The sequence below is a fragment of the Grampus griseus genome (genome assembly GCF_964374135.1).
Source record: "Grampus griseus genome assembly, chromosome: 9".
In the NCBI taxonomy this organism is placed as follows: Eukaryota; Metazoa; Chordata; class Mammalia; order Artiodactyla; family Delphinidae; genus Grampus; species Grampus griseus.
In genome coordinates this window covers 29188340-29203292 of record NC_139003.1, presented here as the reverse complement: position 1 = coordinate 29203292, position 14953 = coordinate 29188340, and the positions used below count along the sequence as shown (strand labels likewise).

At 41.0% G+C, this 14953-nt stretch overlaps 1 protein-coding gene across 1 annotated transcript in view; it reads left to right on the top strand.

Moving 5' to 3' along the window:
• CPED1 (cadherin like and PC-esterase domain containing 1) overlaps nt 1–14953 on the top strand; it is a 303302-nt gene that overhangs the window by 29586 nt on the left and 258763 nt on the right. Inside the window, exon 2 of the mRNA XM_082661907.1 lies at nt 8009–8192. Within this exon, the coding sequence (XP_082518033.1) occupies nt 8009–8192 (184 nt within the window). The remainder of the gene's footprint in view (nt 1–8008; nt 8193–14953) is intronic.

Sequence of the window (14953 nt, the reverse complement as noted above, 5' to 3'; positions counted from 1 at the left end):
CCGTTTGATATTATGTGGAGCTGGGAGGTCTCTTGTGGACCAGTGTCCTGAAGTCGGCTCTCTCACCTCAGAGGCACAGCACTGACTCCTGGCTGAAGCACCAAGAGCCTTTCATCCACACGGCTGAGAATAAAAGGGAGAAAAAGTAGAAAGAAAGAATTAGTAGAGGAAGAAAGAAAGAAAGAAAGAAAGGAGGGAGGGCGGGAGGGAGGAGGGAAGGAAGGAAAAAAGAAAGAAAGAAAGAAGATAAAGTAAAATAAAATAATATAAAATATAATAAAGTTATTAAAATAGAAAAATAATTATTAAGGAAAAAAAAGAAAAATTAAAAAAAAAAGACGGATAGAACCCTAGGACAAATGGTGGAAGCAAAGCTATACAGACAAAATCTCACACAGAAGCATACACATACACACTCACAAAAAGAGGAAAAGGGGAAAAAATCCTAAACCTTGCTCTCAATGTCCACCTCCTCAATTTGGGATGATTCGTTTTCTATTCATGTATTCCACAGATGCAGGGTACATCAAGTTGATTGTGGAGCTTTAATCCGCTGCTTCTGAGGCTGCTGGGAGGTGTTTCCCTTTCTCTTTGTTCTCACAGCTCCCAGGAGCTCAGCTTTGGATTTGGCCCCGCCTGTGCGTGTAGGTCGCCGGAGGGCGTCTGTTCTTTGCTCAGACAGGACGGGGTTAAAGGAGCCGCTGATTCGGAGGCTCTGGCTCACTCAGGCCGTGGGGAGGGAGGGGCACGTAGTGCGGGGCGTGTCTGCGGCCGCAGAGGCCTGCGTGACGTTGCACCAGCCTGAGGCGCGTCGTGCGTTCTCCCGGGGGAGTTGTCCCTGGATCCCGGGACGCTGGCAGCGGCGGGCTGCACAAGCTCCCCGGAAGGGGGGTGTGGATAGTGACCTGTGCTCGCACACAGGCTTCTTGGTGGCGGCAGCAGCAGCCTTAGCATCTCATGCCCGTCTCTGGGGTCCGCGCTTTTAGCCGCGGCTCGCGCCCGTCTCTGGAGCTCCTTTAAGCAGCGCTCTTAATCCCCTCTCCTCGCGCACCAGGAAACAAAGAGGGAAGAAAAAGTCTCTTGCCTCTTCGGCAGGTCCAGACTTTTCCCCGGACTCCCTCCCGTTCAGCCGTGGCGCACTAACCCCCAGCAGGCTGTGTTCACGCCACCAGTCCTCTCCCGGTGCTCCTACCGAAGCCCGAGCCTCAACTCCCAGACCCGCCCGCCGTGGCAGGTGAGCAGACAAGCCTCTCGGGCTGGTGAGTGCCGGTCGGCCCTGATCCTCCTTGCGGGAATCTCTCCGCTTTGCCCTCCGCACCCCTGTTGCTGTGCTCTCCTCCGCGGCCCCGAAGCTTTCCCCCTCCGCCACCCGCAGTCTCCGCCCGCGAAGGGGCTTCCTAGTGTGTTTGAAACCTTTCCTCCTTCCCAGCTCCCTCCCACTGGCGCAGGTCCCGTCCCATGGAGGGAGGGGGAGTCTGGAGTCTGGAGAATAAGCAGAGTGATTGACCATCGATAAGAAGTGGACAGGTTTCTTCTCTGGAAATCAGAAGAAAAGAGGAAATGCTGGTTGTGCTGATAGGCTATAGGTTTGCCAAAACAGACGTAGTGTAACTCAGTGTGTTTCCTTCTAAGATGGCTACTTTCCTCTGTCAGGAGAAGGCTGTTATCTGTAGAAATAAGGAGGTAGCTGGAGAGTGGGAAAGTTTGTCACTTTGGAGAATGTGAGAGAATTGACCCAGGAAGAATAGTGGGATGGTCTGGGGAGTGTGAGGACTGCATTGGCTTTGCCAACCAGGATCTGTCCAACTGAGCCCTTTTCTTCAACAGCTCTCAGCACCCCAGCCCAGGGGCAGGTCAGGCGGGTTGCAGAGATCTTCCTCGGCTCTCTCAGATCAGAGTTTTCACAGTATCCTCTTCCTCCCGGTTTACCTGGCATGTTATCATTTATTATAACTAGATGTTTATGTCTGCTTTCCTTGATGGGCTGTTACCTCTGTGAGGGCAGAGACTTGCCTGTCTTATTTAATGCTGTGTCTCCAGCTCGTCCATGCTTGAGGTTTTGCCATATGACTGTGATGCATGTACAGTGGAGCAAGGGAATTTAAGGTACCGGGTAGGGAGTATTGGATCCTGGAATCTGAGATGCAGAGAAGGAAGGTGAAAGGAGGCTAGCAGAAAGTTGGCATTAGGGGGAAAGACCAGTGGTTGAAGAACTGATATATTAGGAATAAATGAGAAGATCTGGAAATTAATGAATGTGATCAGAGAATGGAGTATCACATTTTATAATTTCAGAGATGGGACTGTTTGGGGGACCACAAAGATCAAGCAAGATTTGGCCATTGGAGTGGGTGGTTGAAGTGAAGTGGAGGAGAGAGTCATTAGGGATGAAGAGGTCATGGATATCTTATGACTTGAGATGCGGATGTCGAAGCCTCCACGGAGACTTTCTAGTGGATTTTTTTACCTGACAGTGAGTAAAATAATGAAAGGGCATGCATATATTTGCAAGTAATGAACTCATAGTTTGCATTTAGCGTTTATTCATTTGCTCATTCATCCTCCCATTCACTCTTATTTAGAACCTGGCAGTAGGCTGTGTGTACAACGATGACCAAAGCAGACAAGTCTAGGCCCTCATGAAACATACAGACTTGTAGGAAGGGCAGACAGTATACAAGCAATCTGTAACTATAAATTGTGAAGCGTGTCAAAGGGAAAATTGGATTGAGGAATAGGTGAAGATGAGGTTTGGCAATAGCTATTTCATCAAAGCTACATTGTAGATGTTCTTTAATATTGAAACTTTATTGCTTTTGTTTAGAACTTACATAGAGCCACAGATGGGTAAATTTGCCTTACATTGGATGTTGGGTGTTGGGATAGCCCCAAAGTACAGTTTGGGGGTACATTCAGAGGGTGCTCAGTTGTCATGGAGTAGTTCTGAGAAATGTGTGATCGTTCCATGATGGGCCCAAGGTTCAGCTGAGTCAGCTGTGAGATGGAGGCCGCGGGTCATTATATGTTCATTTAAGTAGGGAACATTCTCCGAGGTTCTGCTTGCATACCCAGGGAACCTGCAGTTCCTGAACTGCCCTACAATTATAAATAGTGTTCAAGTAGAAAATGTATAGGATATGCATCCTGGAAAACTCCATCCATTTTATTCCTTGAATTCTCTAAAATAAGTGTACATCTTGCCAATGGAAAAAAATTCTCTATTCTCGTAGTGGAAAAATTAAAACGTAATTCACTATGATAGACTCTATAATATTTCTAAAATGCCAAAAATCTAGACAGCATGGCAACTTGACTTTTAGTTGTATATGACACACATACAAGGTCTACTATGTGATTTGTATTTGAGCATCAAAAAGTGTCATAAATACGTGGCTACTTCAATAAATCCAGAAAAAAATCTTTCTGTCGTATGGAAAAAAAGCAAGTTTTATTTCTCATCTCTACTATATTTTCAAGAGCTGTATTTCTTGCTTTTGTGGTAAGTCTTGGTAAAGACTTGTTAATAGTAACTGAGAAATATAGTGCCTTTATAATACAGCTCTTTATTGAATTTTTTTTTAACTGTAAGTTCATTACTTTGCTCAAATATTTGACTCTATTTTTGTCATTCTTGCCACTATTCTACTGAAACAAACTGCTTTATTTTTATTTTTTTAACATCTTTATTGGAGTATAATTGCTCTACAATGTTGTGTTAATTTCTGCTTTATAACAAAGTGAATCAGCCATAAATATACATATATCCACATATCTCCTCCCTCTTGCGTCTGCCTCCCACCCTCCCTATCCCACCCTCCCTATCCCACCCCTCTAGGTGGTCACAAAGCACTGAGCTGATCTCCCTGTGCTATGTGCCTGCTTCCCACTAGCTATCAATTTTACACTTGAAACAAATTTCTTAATACAGATTTTCACCACTTTCTGTCCCAATCTTCCATGGTAGTATTTATAAAAAAGACTTTTACATATTGCAAAAAAAGATGTTTGTATTCATTCATTCAAAGAATATTTATTATGCGCCCATATGTGCCAAGGACTATTCTTAGGCTGGGGAAACAAAAGTGAACAAAACAGACAAAAGTATATGCTTTCATTTACCTTCTTTTATGGTGTGGGGAAACAGACAATAAACATAATAAAGAAATCATATTTTTGCCTTAAAAGATGATAAACCCTACAGAGAAAAATATGTATCAGGGTATATAGCAGCATATAGTTTACTGTAGAAAGGCTTTTTATTATAGAGACCAAACTATATTAATTGAAAAACTTACAGAATTCCTAATATAAAAGCAATTACAATATGATATAGATTTTTATTCAATTTTACTTGTATATATTTGACATCGTTTATTGGTGGGATGCTGTGTTGGACACTTTCATATAGAAAACTGATTTAATTTCACCATACAATCTCATGAAGTAGGATTCGTTACTTCAACTATACGTATGAGAAAACTCTGATGGGGGGAGATTACATCACTCTCCCCATTGCATGAAGCACGCGAGTGGCAGAGCGAGAATCCAAATCTAGATTTTTGATTCCTTACATGGCTGCATCTAACCCTCCAACTAGTTTATTACGACACTCTATCCTAAGGCGGCATAGAGGCTTCAGATTTTGAAGTCCTTCCAATAAAAATAATGTGTTCGGTTATAAAGCAACTTTCGTGTAGTCCAGCGAAGTGATTTCTGAGGGGCTATTCTGCAGATCTCTCAGGAAGAAGGGAGAGAAGGGAAGTGACTCGGGGTTCAGAGTGTCAACATCCAGTAACACTCATTCTTTTCTAAATTCTCCGCAGCAGACCCGCAAGTCTTAAGTTCAGTTGTTGTAGTGATAGCCAGGTTAAATGTATTCTTCCACTAAAAATAGACCCTCAAACTTGTAGGGGTCATCAGGAGCTCTCCTTTCCAAAAGTGCTGCTCCGGGCATTTGATAATCCCGCATTTGCTGGTGCAGTTGACGTAACTGTATTTCACATCCGCAGTGCGTGCCCCTGTTGTTGGACCAGCAAAAACCGTTCTCGCCCCTTGGTATTGGGCCATTCTGCTGATACAGGGTGTTATAAATATTATGACAGGGGCAGTTTGTATAATACAACATAATTTGGCAGGATAAGACAACATAATTTGACAGACAAACTCATTTCCTATTTATTCTCTGTAGTCTGAGACATGAGTTAAAATTTCAGTGTGTTATAAAGGTTATGATAAAATATGGCCAGTAATTAACACTTTATTTAAAATATGCTCTCTATAAGATAGGCCGGTGAGAACTATGCTGCTCTTACTTAAACTGATCATGGTTTGGGGGTGGGGGTGGGAAAGAGGGATTATATCTTTCAAAATAATAAGAACTTAAAGTTTGAAAATACACTCTCCTCATGTGAAATCACCGCTGTACCCGAGCCAGCTGTAATCGAGAGGGGCATCCTGTGATTGTGAAAGAAAATAATGTGAGAAGGGAAATCTGGACACTGTATTTCGCTTGAGTGACACTGATATATTTGGAAGCATCTGTCTTCCCCTTTCACCTAGATGCATGTTTGTTTATTTTGGCCTCCTATGGGCTACCGTTTCCCTCAATTCCTGAGTCCAAAGGCTCAACCAGTAGTTGGTTTCAAATACTCCTTCTTAATTGTTTATCACTACGAACAATTACAACATTTGCTGGAGAGTTTTGTCCCAGTTTGCAGTTAAATTCTTGAGTTTAAATAGTTTCGTTATCAATAAAACGCAGTGTCCTTTAACAAGGGAAAATGTCTGATCATGTTTTCCCAAAGTACCATGCACAGAAGGTGTGATAGCTGGTGTTTTCTTTCTTTCCTTTGTATTCATCACACACGTATTAAGAGCCTGTGTTAGCATGTGTCAGGCAAAGCTCAGATACAGAAACAGTGTTCCTGACTCTCTGCTCTTTTTGACATATGATTATTTTAAAAACACATGTATAGGACTTCCTTTATGCCAGGCACAGTTCTAAGCACTTTACAAATATTAAGTCCTTAATCCTCACAGCAGCCTTAGGAAGAAGGTACTGTCCATGGTCACATGATTAGTGCTGGTGGAACCAGGGGATTCGAAGCCGGCAGCCTGGCTGCAGAGTTTGTGTCCTTCTGCACTACACCATGCTTTGTCTCTGAATTTTCAGATAGCCATCATTTGTATGCAATGAAAATAGGATATGGTTCCTGCCCTCAAAGGGTTTACAAGCTAAAGCTGTTTCTTCTTTCCATATGTATATTCAAAGATCAGATCTTGATAGAGCATTACGGTCCATTCATTTACTAGATATCTTCATTTATTAAGTATGTACGATGTGTACTAGAGACACAGGGACAATGCAGGCTGCCCACATCAGGGAGAGACACAATTTCATAAGTGCTGATGGAAGGATGTATTTCAATGAAAAATTTCCAAAGAGGTACTGTTTGATTTGGAGTTTGCTAAACAGAAGAATGGAGAGAGAGGAAGGAATTGTTGGTTGAAGGCACAGTGGAGTCCGTATGAAGGAGCAGAATGGGATCACGAATGGAAATGACTAAGAGTACAACATGACCAGAGAAGGAAGATGGGGGTCTAAGTTCAAATGACCTACATTCCTTGATAAAGATGTGGAATTGTTTCGGTCAGTAATGGGAAATAATGAAGAAATTTAAGGAGTGAAAAGACAGGGTACAAAATGTGTCTTAGATCACTGAAATGGACAGTTTGATTCAGAGCTGCCACTAAAAGTAATGTGCCTTCCCAATTTCATTTTTTACCTCTTCCCCCTCATCTGCCTCCTCCAACCCCTTTGTCTCCTCTTCTTTGGCCTCTCCCATTTTTTTTTTCTCTAACCCCCATCCACTTTCATCACTCCTTGCAGTAGTAAAAAATGTCTACTTCCTCAAGATTTAGTCACAGATTTTCAGGAAAACACGTAGTATTTGCCGTTAAACCGTATAATGAATTTCAATGTCAGTGTTCTTTCTACTTGCCAATTCAAAACTTCCCTCTTTTTTTTTTTTAATAAATTTATTTATTTCTTTTTGGCTGCATTGGGTCTTTGTCGCTGCACGCGGGCCTTCTCTAGTTGCGGCGAGTGAGGGCCACTCTTCGTCGTGGTGCGCGTGCTTCTCATTGCGGTGGCTTCTCTTGTTGTGGAGCATGGGCTCTAGGCACGTGGGCTTAGTAGTTGTGGCTTGTGGGCTTAGTTGCTCCGCGGCATGTGTGATCTTCCCGGACCAGGGCTCGAACCCGTGTCCCCTGCATTGGCAGGCAGATTCTTAATCACTGTGCCACCAGGGAAGTCCCAAAACTTCCCTCTTGTTAACGGTATTTCAAACATCAGCGTGAGAAAGAAGAATATTTCTTTGGAGGAGCAATAAACCACTGAAGGAAGAACCTAAAATTATGATACTTAAGTGATACCCTCCCCTTCTCACACGAAGTTCCATCCTGCCTCATTGAGACGCATCCAAATTTTGCTGCGTCCTGATGGAGAGAAGCAGCAGCATTGTGCGTCTCCAGAGAGCTCTGGGATTGCTTCTCAGCTGTACTCCCCTGTCCTTCCGGTGCAGAATCCATCCTCCCTGTGTCTATTTCCTCTAATGTGTTTACCTAAAAGAACTGTTAAAAGATAAGGCAATTGGAACTACTACAGAAAAGCACAATGCAGATGAAAAGCGTTGCTATTAATTTCTATTTTTCAGCCAGAGTTGAGCTCAGTATTTCCATGCCACGGTATTCCTCCAGGAACTCTATATTTTAATGGCCTGAAATTTTCATCCTTCTGGAATAATGAGAAAAATACAGTTCACCTTCAGTTCTCGCAGATGAGGTTGGCTTTGTGCTGGTCAGCCTTTCAGAGGATCTGTCATTCCTTTACAGAGAAAAACTTAAAAGACAACTTTCTGAACGGCCTCTGATTTGCATTAACGATCTCCTTCAAGGGAAACGTGCTCCTTTTTCTCCTTGAATTTTTATGCCTTCTTTCTTTCTGTAGATCGAAGAGTCAATTGAGCTCCACTTCGGCAGCCATGGCAGAAAGGCCGTTCTCTACAGGCCTCCTTCCTCCAGCAAAAGGGAGCTTCAGCTCCACCAGCGCATTCTCACTCGGCATCACTACGCGGTTGTCATCACTGAAGAAAGGCTCAGTGCTGACCCTGGGCTGGGGCTACTAGAAAAAGGTCAGAGTCAGAATTAATTACCAAAGTCATTAATTAATTACCAAAGTTGCTTGTCTTCTAATTTAAATACTTCCTGAAATGTGCTACTCTCTTCCTCTAAAAAATTTCACAAGAACCAAGTTTTACCCATGATCACCTTTCTTGCATCATAGAAAACGTGGCGCCTTTTCTGCTTCCTCTCCATTTTCTTTTAGCTGCATTTCTTTATTCCTGAAATTATTTTGTTTATATTTTTATAGCATTTTGGAGCTGCATAGTTCATCTTTAAATGCTACATAAAACATGTTTATGTTTATGAGTCCAAATACATGTTCTGCCCAGCACCAAACTGCTCAATATTTTAAGAAAATTGCCACTTCATCTGACTGCAAGTAGAATGTGCTGGAAATTGTTTCGAGAAGCCAGCTTAAATGTGATTCACAGATTGGTTCTAAATGCAAAAGAAGTATAGATATTTATCTCACACGCCATTACTAGTCAAGTACTTTTTATGTCTGTCATTTGAAGTGAAAAATAAGAGACAAGTTTTTAAACAAGTTATTTGAGAAAAAAGTTGAGTAGGTGATGAGGGTCAAAAAGGGCAATAACAGTAACAGCTGACATTTCTTGAGTAACTAACCATGTGACATGTTGTATTCTGTATTCATGGCTTCATTTAATCCTCACTGAAGGCCCCTGAGTGCCCTACGATTAAGAAATATTCATTCCTTCCCCAATTCCAGAAGAGGAAAACAGGCTTGGAGAGGTGCAGTGACTCACCTTGTATCTTAAACCTGGGGTGATGGAAAGGCAGGATTTGAACCCCTGTGTTCCAGCTCTCACTTCTGTGCTCGCCCTCTTCACCTCCGTGTTGCCCACTCCCTCTTTTGTCCCCTTATCCTGCACTAACCTATCATTATTAGAGCTACCACGATGTATAGCACTCGTTCTCCATGAGCCAATCAGATTTTTCTCTTTACGACAACACAGTGTATCCGTTTTCCTTTTTATCAAAAGGGAGGGGAGGAAAAGCAATTTGAATCCACTGCTGATCTCCATGATGGTTTCCTTTGGGAGAAAAAGTCAGATCCCGGTGCCACAATAATTTTCATTTGTCATTTCACTTTCAGCCATCTTGACATCCCGGTAGCACTTGCTCTTCAGTTAGGTCCCCCCTTGCTCTTTAAAGTGCTGGTTTATGCTGGTCAGTGGAAGAGGCTGGGGGACATTTAGCCATGATTACTCTTCACCACCTTTTACCATGTTGGCGGTAAAGTTATAAGCTGCTTAGCTAACAAAGCTCCCAGGGAAGAAAGCCCCAAGAGATCCACTTTGATGAAAAGAAAGTTCTTAAAAATGTGCAGAGGTCATTAGCACAGGTCTTCAGGAATGCCATTTGCTGGTCCCCGCCCCCAGGAGAAGTATGGACATCTAGAGCTTTGGGAAACACATAAGAAAAACAAAAGGGAAGTTGAATGCTCTGGAATATCAGAGCAGCTGGAAACCAAGTTTACAAACCTCACTGGGGTTGGTTCTATTAAGAAGGACCAATCTAAAGTTCTGGCACATCCATAAATGATATTGTCAGAAAACCACTGATCAGAATAGCTGTTGTTGGTATTAAGGAAAGATGTAAAACATTTAGTATTCCTCTCATCCCGTAAATTATTTTAGCCCATTGCTGAACCAGGTGCTTGACTGTATAACCACCTCCTTTGTGCCACATGAGCTGTGCTCCTGGAATCCTGCAGAGCATTGGCCCTGATAACACAACACTATTGTCTGAAATTCCCATGTTCTTCTGTCTTCTTGGTGCTGCTACTGACTGTGTATAGGCACAACTTGGATTATCTGTGCATTTCAACTTCAATTCCAATTTTAAGTTTTCTCCAGTTGCAAAACAAGGAATATGGCTCTTCTCTCCCTTGATGTCCTTGAGTCGGTTTTACAAGAAAAAGGAGGATGACTTTGCAGCTTCCAAATACCAAGAAAGTGCAAAGAGAACCTGAAGGCAATAGAATCTGGCAGCAAAGGGAGCTGCTGGGCCCGTAGCACAAGATAACTAGACGGTGTCACCAGAATTTGTCAGTGTAAATACTGATTTGGCTCCCTTTCCACACGTTTCCTCAGCTTTGAAAATATCCATGCCTCTTTCTGGGTATTCTTTTACTTTGTATAGTAAGATATTTTTCCTGGATCAGCCTCAAGAAAGGGTAGCAATTTCACAAGTATGGGAAATTGGTTTTTGGTTCTTCATTTGATTTTGTAGTTTTCACCGTGAGAGCATGTGCATTGAATACCTGAGATTAAAAAAAGTTCTATGACCGTCATCTAACATGTCCCTGATTATCTAACCTACAGAAAAAAAAGCCACTTGTTTATTGCAGCTTATTTTCCGTGGCCACACATTTAATCTACAAATTATGTTTGAACTGAAGCCCTTACTGTCAAAACTATTTTCTAGAGATTTGATTCTTGTAAAAATTTTGTTTCTTTAGCTCCACATAGCCACCCCATGCTTATTTACTATGTGTACAGCAGCAGCGAGTGGGATGCTGTATTGGAACATTTAAACTTCATCTCTCCATGTTGAGCAGCTTGGGGAGAGTGGAAGCAATTCAGAATGCTCTGGACACCTACCCCGCCCCTCTTTCTTTTCCCCGTTGCTGTTTGCTAACCTGAAGTTTGAAAATATTGCATTAAAAACAAAATAGGCACAAAGTACAAAAGTACTCAGGTGCAGACTTGACGCATTTATAAAATACATTTTTAGTCCTAGGAAAATAAATATAAAATGCGTTTTCCCTATTCTACTTATTTATTCCACCTGCTTTCCAATCCTCTTTTGACTTGACCCCCATCACTTCTGCTGATCTCTTTTTTGTGCCATCCTTTGAAGCACAGGTGGCCTTTTTCCAGCATGGGGCCACTTTTTTTTTTTTTTTTTTTTACCATTTAAGGCCAGAAATGGATAAAAATTAGAAAAAAATTAAAGGGTGCTTGTTCAGGCAGGCAACATCCTACGATTAAGTATAATCTGTTCTTGCAGAGTTACATTTGGGCTTCATATTGTATTTAATTTTCCCACTAATTTAGTAAACATTTATTGAAAGGAAAAGTAACCAGTCTTGGGTTGTAAATTCAAATATGGGCATTATGTTTTTCCCCGGTTAATTCCATTCTATGATATAACAGAAATTGGTGGCTCTAACCGGAACGCCTCTAAGGCTGTGTATACTTGACCTTAAGCAAGTTCAGTTCTCTGAGTTCTAGCTCTCTTATCTGTTAAACGCCATAATGAATTTTTACTTCACAGGAGTGTGTAGTGAGAATTTAATCACTTTGTCCACACGCATCAGAGTTCTGGGAAGAAACAAAGTAAAGCCCCATCGATGTTTTTCTCATTCAGTAGTCTGGTAGTGGGACCCAGAAATTTATATGTTAAAATCAGACACAGGTAATTCTGACATGTAACCTAGTTTGGGGAGCATTGTCCTAAGGGATATACTATTGGTTCAAAGAATAGCAATGTTTAAAGTTAATTTTGGGAATAAAACGATACAAAAGTCTGCTTGCTGCAATGCCATTGAACTACTTAAAATTTATTGGTATAGTTATGTACCAGCATTTTGACTTTAAGCTGATTTTGAGAACAGTAAGAGGACAATTGTCTTTACAGATTTATGCCTACAAAACTTAGCAGAATGTAAAACATATACATTTGTGGTCCTTCAATACCCTTCTTTGGAAAAATATATCTTACGTCCCTGCATTTGTAAGAACGTGTAATTCTCTAAAGGAAAAGATTGGAAGGACCAACCAATTCTTCCCTTTCCTAGTATCTAGATAGTATTTAGTAAATCAGTGCTTTAGTAAGTGGAACAGTATAGTGGCCTAAAAGAGTAGGTGTTTTCCAAAAAAGTTCTTAACCTATTCCCATGGCAACATCCAAGAAGGGTGTGACTCAGGAGACTCTGCTTCAATGGACTTTATCATTAGATCAGAATTATTTATGTACACTTGAAGAGTAGAGCATATTTAGCAATTTTCTGTCCACTCCTGAATACATCCTGCACTGTTACATTAAGTGTATTACATAGTCAACATGAAAAACAAATGCCAACTGCTATCAAAGCTACAGGATTGGAGTCACTCTTATGGTTTCAAATTGCTCTTGTTTTTGTAACTTGGGGGTTTTACATGGAACGGTTTTTGAAGAAGTACAGAAAGTGAAAGACCATAGACATTTTCTTGCCAGGGTTGGCAAACCATGGCCCACTGGCCAAGTCTGGCCCAACGCCTGTTTCTGTAAACAAAGTTTGATTGGAACACAGCCACGCATTTGTTTTTGTACTGTCTTTGGCCTTTTTCTACAACAGCAGAGTTGAGTAGTTGCAACAGAGACTGTATGGCTCTTAAGGCCTAAAATATTTATTATTGGGCCCTTTACAGAAAACATTTGCTGACCCATGGATCTAGACTAATTCTATGTCATCTGATTTCAGACCAAGCTGATGGTTAAACTCTAGGACTGAGGTAGGTTAGGTTTTAACTTACATCAAATCTCATTCAAAAAGGATTTGATGGTTTATAGTCAGACATATAATAATAAGATTGCTAAAATGGAAATATAAAATTAGGGCTCAAACTGGATATTCCTCTTAGCTACCATAATTTCAGCTTAATTTTGGCTTGAGTTGCCAAGTACCCAGAGCAACAAGGGAAAGAATAGAGGTTTCGCTCTCAGGAAGGAGGGAGTTCTATAGTTCCTACCGCTGATCTTCGACATGCCCAAGTAGTACATTTAAAACAACTTTTTCAAAGGGATTATTAAGTTGATGACATTATGTAACGGGTCAAGGGTCAGAGCAACATTTGTATTGCAGACGAAGTGGATGTCATATCTTGGTTCACAAAGCAACCTTCCAATGAGCTGAGAGTGTAACATGACAGCATGGTATAGTGAAAGCATTTCTAGGAAGGGCTAGGGTTAATACTGTGATAAATAGTACTTATCGATATTTGTATTGATATTACATTTGATATATTGTGTTTGGAGATCGTATTTTAAATAATATTGCTACAGCTTTCCCCCCACTAAGAAGGACACTGTCGTTTACCCAACTGTGTTCTTGGGATGCACTATTAAAAGATAGTTAACAGAGCGAGAGATACAGATCACTACTTAATGTTGTGGAAAATATATTAAAGAAGAAAAAGCCTATTTCCTTCCTTGTTTATAATTTTATAGTTTCTCTCCTCCCATAGTTTTATTTGCATTCACCTGCACTCTTAAAAATGTCCAACACATCCATGTATCATTTGAAATCTAGTCTAATTTTGAAGGTTTATTTATAATGGCTACTTGCCAGAAGCTGTTTCTGCAGTTTATATGGAAAAGAAACACCTCTTATAGACCAACCTTAACTTTTGTAATGGAAAATGTATTACAAAATATATATGTATTCAAAAAGAAGCCATAAGGAAGTTGAGATTTAAATTAAGTAAGAAGAGCTTAACCGCAATAATTGCTTTCTTGGGGAGCTAGTAGACTGTGGTAATTAAAGGGAATAAGCTGTGGAGTTAAGACTGAACCTGGGTTGGACTCCCTAGTGTTACCTTTAATGGTTACGCTACCCTGGGCAAGTTAGCCTCTCAAAGCCCTAGTTTTCTCTTCTGTAGTGGATTGTTTTGAGATGGTTCTGAGAATGCCACGTGGTAGGCACTCTAAATATGGGAGGTAATATTGCTACTGCTGTCAGGAACTAGATACAGAAAGGAGATTGTGAATATTCCTTTGTGGAGAGGTACGTTTAAAGTGGGTTCTCTCAGTAGCAGAAGGGTGCTGCTACTAGATATTTTGCATTAAATGAACTTGATATGTCTCCCTATCAGGTCCTATCCTTTCCAAGTCTCCCTCCCAATTTAACACGTTTTCATTGACAGATCTGCGTTGTAAACCCTCCTGAAATTCCAACACACAGCCTCTTGGATCATTCCATTAGGAAAAAACAACTAAACTTCTAAAAAATCTGTAAACTCCTTGAGGTCAGGAGCCCTGTCTGCTCAGCTCATCACATAAAACGAAGCCCTCCACATAGGGGCACACAAATATTTATTGGATACATGAATAAATGAGGATAAAATAGTACACCAACAGCTGAGCCCCTTAAATAGTGAACTACCTCAGACTTTCACATTAAAGTTTAATTCATCAACATTTCATTTTTATGTAACTTTATAGGAACACTGGTATTCTTTTCATGCTCAAATCTCTTATAACAAAAATAATGCAACCAGAAATTCAGTAGTAGATAGAGCTAATACTTTACACATAAAACAGTTCTATACTGTTGAGGTTTTTAATGCTTGTGTCCATTTGTTCCCCTCTTTGGTTTTCAAGACTCCTCTGCCACGTTTAGCGGTGTTCCTCAGCCTATTGGTTCTGTAGGGAGGGCGGATGAGTTTAGTTCTGAACATACTCAGACTCGGGTGCCTTGAGGTTTTCATGTGGATGTATTTAGCAGAGACTGGAGGTCAGGGCAGGAGATGTAGATTTGTAGGTTATCTGCTTAGAGGTGATGATTGATTCATTGAAGTTTTAATATTCCGTAAAACAATAGAACGCACAGTGTTACCTAAAGATTCTCTCCAGTAAAGGACACGGAAAAGTAAGCGTATAGCTTTTTCAGCTCGTGCATGTAGACATTAAAGGTCAAAACCCCCATCATGTCATTTAGGTCCTGTTTGTGTCCTCTGCCTTACGCTTTCTGGTTCTGTTC